At 39.9% G+C, this 8381-nt stretch overlaps 2 protein-coding genes across 3 annotated transcripts in view; one reads left to right on the forward strand and one right to left on the reverse strand.

Annotated features, from left to right (window-relative positions):
- Positions 1-3027, forward strand: part of hdac7a (histone deacetylase 7a) — a 57737-nt gene extending 54710 nt beyond the window's left edge. For both annotated transcript variants that reach the window (XM_085260076.1, XM_085260077.1), the window contains exon 26: positions 20-3027. In XM_085260076.1, the coding sequence (XP_085116202.1) occupies positions 20-62 (43 nt within the window). In that variant the 3' untranslated portion in view covers positions 63-3027. The remainder of the gene's footprint in view (positions 1-19) is intronic.
- A 1137-nt stretch (positions 3028-4164) lies between these two features.
- On the reverse strand, positions 4165-7855 carry LOC146550485 (twist-related protein 2-like). The gene has a single exon (XM_085260090.1). The coding sequence runs from the start codon at positions 7458-7460 to the stop codon at positions 6825-6827; it is 636 nt and encodes a 211-aa protein (XP_085116216.1). The 5' UTR covers positions 7461-7855; the 3' UTR covers positions 4165-6824.
- Between the last annotated feature and the right edge of the window lie 526 nt (positions 7856-8381).

Raw genomic sequence — 8381 nt, forward strand, 5'->3', positions numbered from 1 at the left:
TTTTCACACTTCCCTCCAGCCTCCCTGATGAGCCAATGGAACATGACAGCGACTCCATGTAGGAAAACCCAACCAATCACCTCGCAGAACGTTCAGAAGCCTCAGATCTCCCGTGTTGTCATATGAACATGAAGGGGACACATATTTTCAAAGCCACTGAGCCCCGACCTTCTTCACACATACGCAGGCCAACTGAGACACAATGCTGAACCTCTACAGACCCGCCGTTTTGAGCACCTCAACCACTCAGCTGAAGCCAGCAGCTGAGTAACCTTCTGAAACCTCACCACAGAGCAATACAAGTTGATTTCAATAGTCTTCTCATGTCTTCTTACTGACATTGGACCGTGTGTGTGTGCGTATTGTCAGGGCCACAGCCCTGTTACCACAAACCTTTGAGGATCAGACCAAAAATCAGAAGTGGACTTGAGCTCTGATTCCTCTTTGAGCACCAGCAGCTGTTTTTGGTGCCTTACCTTTGCCTTAATACCAACATCAGAGGGAAACTTCAGATCATAAATTCTTTCTGCCACATTGCTTCTCATATCAGACTCGAACTGAGTGGGATGAAAAACAATGCAGAACAAAACTACTGTATACCATCAGGTAAAGGCGTATATGCTTGATGGACACGATGCAAACGTAGCACCATGAAGAAGTGGCCCCATCATTAAGAAACAAGATTTTAAAAAAAGAGAGACCTAGTTGCTGCGTCTGCTATAATGATGTCATTACCTACAATTTAACCACTAGAAGAAGACGACAAAGCAAAGAAGAGGAAACAAAGACACAAAACAAAGAAAGAACGGGCAGTTCTTCATTGTTTTATTGCACTGTTCATTCCATAATGTGAACCATGAGAAATTCCAAAGCTCTGGGAAAGAAAAAAACAAACTTCTCCTCTCTGTAGATAATTGAAAGGTTTTTTGAAGATTTGGATGAAATGTTGTTTGCTATCTTTTTCCCACTCTTCATCTGAGATGTCTTAAATGGTCTCTGACTGACTGTGGACACGTCTGGGCTGAAATACTGTAGAGTTTAATTCATCTGAAAGTAGGCAATATTTTCAAAGCAGAATTATTATTTACTGCTGTTCAGTGTCTAACATTCATGTGCATTTAAAAGCCTACACACACACACACACACACACACACACACACACACACACACACACACACACACACACACACACACACACACACACACACAGCAATGACAAACTATCGATGTACCACTAGTATTCAATACTGTGTATTATTGTTTATATTTGAGACTAAAGGAGTGTTCATTCCACCGTGGCACCACTGAGGACCACTGTATTGTTCTATTGTAGTAGCAATACTGTTAATGCACTTAAAGGACATCACCCAAAGAAAATTGCCTTAAAACAGCCTGCACTTGGTGATGGGACTGTGTTGAAGCACTGCAAAGGACCAGTATGGATACTGCTCCCGCAGCGACTTGACTTTTGTAAAACAACGTTTAAACCTGTGGATTTAGATGAACATCACATATGCAGTCTTTTTGTAAATTGTTTGATTTGGTTAATGAGTACAGTGACTTGTTTTTTTATTTTTTTTATTTTGTTGAATATTTAGGTCATTATCTATAATCCATCACAGCCTAATTAAGGAAATGAATGCTATGTTGAAGTGAACTTCATTGTGAGAATCTTTTCATTCAAACTGTTATCATGCAATCAGCCTAGACAACGCTACAACACGTCAGTCCATCATCTAAGCTGATGTTTGTAATTTAATTGACATGTTGTCAATCATTTGACGTTTGTTTTTTTGGGAAGCATATAAAGGGCTCGGCATTCCAAACAGTCAAAGTCCAAGACTGTATTTCTTCGTTTTTCTTCTAGGTTATTTTGTAGCAAAATCTAGTTTGTTAAAGTATTTTTTTTTTTCCCATCATATGAGGTTTGACCAGTTTCACATTTTGATGACCAGTACTAATGTTTTTAGTTGAGCTTTTGAAGGTAAAGTGTAAAGTTCAGACCTCTGTTAACAGCGAATAACTACTAGAATTCTTAACTGATCAGTGCAGTCACTCTTTAGCTTTGTCTAAAAGTTTTCTTTGGTTTTTTTTACATCCATGATTTGATTGATTGAGCAGCACAATTAGATTTTTTGTATTCCATGATTTTGATGTTTATAAATAACAAAGAATCATTTTTTTTAAATCCGGGTAAAATAAACTTTAAGCATTTGTTTTAATCAGACCCTGGGTACACTCTGCCCGACAGGAGGCCTCGGAGCTTTTACCTTAAACAAAAATTACAGTGGACACCAAAATGTATTTTTTTTTCCTTTTTTAAATTTTTTTATTATCCCAATGTTGCTGCAGTACACGTGTATCTCAACAGGAATTATTGAGAAAATGTTGCACGGAGGATCGTTGTTCTCCGATAAATGCAGCTGGTATGTCTTTCTTGTAGAGTACCAGAGTATTCTCGACAGCAAAGTGGCAGCATTGAAACGCGATGCTGCGTCTTTCTTAAAAGAAAGTAAAGTATGAAGTCAACGTTATCTGACGTGTGTGCGTGTGTGAGAGAGAGAGAGTGTGTTGTTATTGCATGCACACTAGTACATAATGTGCATGGATTTGCAAGTGTTAAACTGCTTGTCTGTGATTCTGTAAATGACCTCTCTTGTATTATACTCGTGTTTTTGGTCTTATGTAGAGGCCAGTATTGCCTCAGCTCTTAATTCCCTTTATTACTTATGTAATTTGTACCTTCTTCTTAAAGAAAGACACTGTAAATAGTAACTCAAAGACCAAAATACACGTTGCACATGTGCCTTGATGCATTCAGTAGTATGTGTATTGGTAACTCTTAACTAACTGGACGTACAGTAACTCTGTATCTCTAAACATGACATTGAAATCTTTATTTCATACTATTCTTTATTATTTACTTATGTTATTTTCTTACATTTCCTACCATTTGTATGTATAGAAAGATTATCTATTTTGTACTTTTGTCTTTTCCTCTTGATTAAAAAATAATTTCCAGTATAAGCCCTTGATTTTTTCCGTGTCATTTTTTTCAGAAAGTTATTTTTTCTGCAGAAATTAACACTAATAGTATACACTAGACTGTGAAAACGAAAAGACCCATCGTAAGAAAGGAAAATACACCTATGACAAACAGAAATTATGAACATAATGGACTCATTTAGTCTGAGATCTGCTAGAACTGTTTATCCATTTAATACAAGTTTTAATAAGTGTATACATGCAATATCACTTTTGATAATATATATACTTTTGATAATAAAAGTAGCGTTTAGCTGACGGACCTGATTGCCCCCACTCAATCTGATGATTGCATTTCTAAAAGAAGTGCAGTAAATCTGAAATACTGTATATAAAAGGTGGACATTTCTAGGTCAGAAAAGTAAAAAGATAATGGAAGTACCTTAAATTTGCTTTCTTTCTAACAGTCAGCAGGGGGCAACTTAATGATGCTTAAGGCTCTTTTGTCTGCTAGCTCAGTAAACACTTTCCTTTAATTACAAAGGAAATGACAAACTACAGCATTCTGTTTGTTTTGTAACTTATTGTTTCCATTAGCGAGAAAAATGGGAGGATAAGTCAGGCTCTGCTATGCCATGTCAGTGTCGCTAACCTGTGAGGATGTAGTGTCGTAGCTGACAGCGAAAACGTGTCACTTGATAAGAGACATTTAAAAATACTAAATCACTTAGTTTCAAGTCCCACCTTTCAGATGGTTGTTATGGTTGGTAATTGATTGCTAATCAAACTTGCTAGCACTAGCTTAAAACTTAGGACTTCATCTGTTATCTGAATATCGTCACTTTTGCATCTATAAATCCAGCACGATGGCTGCTAACAAGCTAACACTAAAGATTAAAGTTGCTGGTGAGTGTATTTATGTTGTGTCAAAATCATTTGGGTTTATATTTTTCTGTAAACCACAGCACATCAGAAGCTGTAAATCGGGGAGCTACATATCTTAGCAGACAGATATCACAAGTCTTAAGATCACGTTATTCTTGTTTTATTTGGGAGCTTTGTCATCACTGGATAGTTTGCAATTCAGGGTTTTTGTACCGAAATTCTTCACTTAGTTTTATACTGTATGTTCCCTTGCGATCATAAAAATGAAAATAAAATACTCTTACATTGTGGTGCAAAAGCTTTATTCATTTAGTGTTTGTTAAATCATCAAGTTTCAAAACAGTAGCACAACTGAGATGATAAAGCTATAAGTTATTATTTAGGTCTAAACATACTATAAATATTTCCTGAGCACTTAATTGCACTTTAACATGTTTCTTTTGGGAAGAATTAAGTGTTCCTGACCGGGCAAAGGCACACAGACCTCGTTAAAAAACAGAAAGCAGGGGGAGGAAGGGAAAGGAAAGGAGACAGTTTAACAAGAGAGACAGGAGACAAGGAAGGCGTGGTGAGAGTATAAATCTGTGCACCAATCACTGAAAATAAGAACTTCAAGAAAGTTTTGCAGATAGTTTTATTTTTCAGGAGTTTTCTGCTTAGGATGCTTTACGAAGTCATACTGTGTCAGTATGTAAAGCATCACACTGTACACATTTCAAGTAATAAGTCATAAAAACAAAGCCTGATTTTAAAGTCTGAGAAGTGCACAAGAGATGGATACGCTAATGCTCTCTGAAATGAAAGCCTGGCTTCGACTACACAATCTTTTACAGCGACAGCTATAATATCAGCTTCTTTAAGGTACTACAGAAGGAAAGTGGTCAAAAAATGTTCTCGGTAAATGACGGCACTTTGTATGTATAGCTGATCCTCGTTTTCCCACATTACTCTGAAGCATGACATACAAAGTGCATACGCAGAAAGAAGAACAAGGAGCAGAACAGAGATTCAAAAGAAAGATCACAGTCACTTTATTCAGCAGCTGGTCAGACAAAGAAAGACATATTACTACTGTAACCACTTATACACATCAGCATTGGATGTTGCGTATATAAAGATAATTCAAAATTCCTGTTTCCAAGTAAGAATGGCAAAAGGCAGGATATAACTATATGTTATTCTTAGGCATCTCAAGCGAGAGATGAGTCACTTCCAGTTTCAATTTGATCCATAAATGAAAATTTAGAATACAACTTGAATTACATGACAACATAGAGAATAGGCAAGGCCATGCACTCATTTTAATGTTTGCATTTCACATAGAAATGCACAGGAGCTGCTTTTTCTCTGTTGGCCCACAACTGGATTCTTTCTAAATGTCAAGTGTCTTCTAACATGTCAGTGAAGTCTAGCCTTCAGAGACCGCACTGTGCTGACTGTGGGGCTCGGTAAACATCTCCATAAGTCTTTAAAAGAGCTGGAAACATTAGCTACCTCCCTGGGACGTTCTAATGATAGGTTGCCGGTCTTCATGTATTTTGGCAGTGAGGGATTGTCATGGATGTGCTTTGAAGCCAAACAGCATGTCAGTCCTGTTGTCTTGAAATAACTGTAAACCTTACACTTAATGTTCATTGCGTCTCACAAAACAAAAGCCTACAATATTAGAAAGAAAGGTATATCATTTGGTAATGATGTGGACTCCAATAGCATTTCCCTAGTGGAGCCAATGTATTGAAAAAAGTGTATTTTTTTAAGTGCATAGTTGCATGTGTGCACCTCTACATTTGTGTGTATAAATCAGCTCTCACCTCCTCCATCACTACCAGTGGTTTATGGGAGCCCAGCAGGGAGCCACATCAGCCTTCCCCTTTGATGGTGACACACATGATTCATGGCTTTCCGAGATCGTTTGTTTTCATTACGCCTCCTCGTCAGCTCGCTAGCTGTATCGCGGTTTCGTGCAACGCAAGCAAATTCGGGCCAGAACGAGAGGAAAGAACGTCAAGGGGAGAGGTTTTTTTGGCACTGAAAGAAACAAAGGGGCTAGGTTTTGGGATGGACAAGAAACTTAAGGCAGAGTGACGGACGGCCGTGGCTGCTTTTTTTTTTTTTCTTCCAACTTTTGCTAAGGTTCAGAGGTAGTCAGGGATTCCTTAAATGTCAATGTTGGAAAACCAGGAGCTGAAAGCCCACGGAAAAGTCAAAATCCTGACAACTCTTGCAACATTCAGTATGGTGTTCGCAGTTCTTTCTTTCTTTTAAGTCCTCTGCTCTATAGATATTACACAAACCTTTATACACTTTCTACCTCAAGAAAGAAAGAAAGTTAAATAAAAAATGGCTCATTGTATGTAGACCTATGGTGATGATTATGTTACTGATAATAGTGATAATACTGATTTTATTTAAGGTGATAAAATCAGGGGTGATGGCAATGATGATGAAACCAGCTGTCATGCTTCAGTACCTGAGAGAGCTGGTGGGTCAGGGGGCTCCAGCAGAATTAGCTGTGCTGCTATGAAGCGTCAAAGACGATCGAGTCCTTAACCATCAGCTTGATGAAGCGAATGCATGTTGAATGAAAGCTTCCATTGTGATTCATGTAAACAAAATACACATGTTAAAAGAAAAAAAGAGAGAAAACAATCCCTAAATAAGCTAGCAGTCCCTGCTTGAACTCATTGCATTTGCATTCGTGAGCAGTGATAGCTGCTTTGGTAAAAGCAGATAAGTGGAATGACAATAATCCACGGTTACATCTCATAAGTTCATAACCAATCAAACAAATGCTCATGTGAAAGCTTCCTCTCATGAAGTGTTACGCTGTCTTTTCATTGAGGCAACCAGATCGCAACCGAGGTGTCAAGTAGTGTGAATCCACTAGTGAGCAGACACAGTTTGGACATCTCCTCAGCCCCTTTGCATCATACTTTTTAGGCTTCCAGACAAGGCTAGTGACCAGCAGACATGGTTGACCAGGCTCCCTCCATCCTCCAGACAGAGAAAGCATAGCTCAGTCTCTCATGGGCCAGGTAGTTACATCCTGCCAGCTTGGTGTCCATCTCATCACTCTGCAGAACCTGGTACAGAAAGTCAATGTAGCGTGACGCCAACTTAAGTGTCTGGATCTTGCTCAGTTTGTCAGACGGGAGCGTTGGGATTATTTTGCGCAACGAGGCAAAGGCTTCATTCAGAGATCGCGTCCGCTGGCGCTCCCGGATGTTGGCGATGACCCGCTGCCCGTGTGGGTCCTCGAGGCCGCTTGAAAGACCTTCAGGGCTGGGACCGGGCGCAGGAGAAAGGGAAAGCGGGTGATGCTGAGGACTCTTCTTGAGCTTTTTGGGGCCAGTAGGATTGTAGCTCTGAATGTCATCTACTGGCTTGACCTTGCCGTCGTCTGCCGACATGGTGGGTGTAATTGCGGAAATGTGATCCTCCATTTGGGCACCCATCTGCCGCTTACGCCCGGTGATCCCCGCCGTCGCAACCACAACAGGACAGGCGTTAGAAAGTGGTCGTTTGTTGTTCTCCTTGCTGGACACCACCCCTCCCTCAGGATGGTCATTTGAGTGTTCCTCCTCTCGCATGCTTGGCCACGTTCTTCTTCTATCTCCTGTCTTCTTTATTTCACTGTATCCTTCACTCTTATTTTGTCCAGTTTCCTTTAATGTCTCTCTCCACTCCTCCACCCGTAACAGCAGTTTCCCTCCCTTCCGATTGCTGTCGGGAACTCCCTCAGTACAGCCGCGGGTTTCTCTGATCTTCTGCTGGGTTCTTCTTCTTCGCCAACCAACTTTTCACATTGTCATATCCAGACATGCCAAACCAAAACACGTAAGTAATGAGTTCAGTTTTTCTGATCAGCTCTGTCGCGTTACATGTTAAAAATCTCTTCCCATACTCGCTGAGAGAACGCTGCATCAGCAAAGCTAGAACGTTCTCATGTCCCACTCCCACTGCAGCATGTGAAACAACAGCAAATCGAATCAGACTTTTTAAAGCGAAGGGAGCATGAAGCTTTCAGCTGCCCACCCATCTGACTCACTGATTGGTCCAAAGGTTTCTTTTTCTGGGGGACAGCTGAGCACAAGACAACAGAAAAAAATGAATTCTGACTGATTGGTCGGATCAAAGGATGAGGCGGAGACAAAGGTGTGCCATACAACCAAGTGAAACGAATCGCTCTGACGTTTCTGGTCCCAGAAGTTGCCCGAGTTTATAGGTTCCAGATTTCCTCTAAAGCAAGCCATTACCATCCCCCGCCTCTCGCAGACCGTTCTCTGTCGTCTCCTCTATAACAGTTCAGCACAGTCAACCATTGCCTTCAATATAATTAAAAACAAAAAAATTCATTAAAAAGAAGCTCCACCAATGTTTGTCTCTGATTATAAAGTTGAGCAAAGTTCAACTTAGATTTTTCTGCCCCTAGGTTGTTTTTTGTGCTTTACAAATAATGAAATGTGGTGATTTTTTAAACACATTCCAAGCAGATGGAGTAATAATTAAAA

Source organism: Mchenga conophoros, linkage group LG20 (genome assembly GCF_057382185.1).
Source record: "Mchenga conophoros isolate Kocher_MC1m ecotype Shallow Benthic linkage group LG20, M_conophoros_male_GT1.1, whole genome shotgun sequence".
Classification (NCBI taxonomy): Eukaryota; Metazoa; Chordata; class Actinopteri; order Cichliformes; family Cichlidae; genus Mchenga; species Mchenga conophoros.

Excerpts from the sequence above, each read along its gene's own strand:
- LOC146550485 (XM_085260090.1), bottom strand. The coding sequence starts at position 7,460 with ATGCGAGAGGAGGAACACTCAAATGACCATCCTGAGGGAGGGGTGGTG.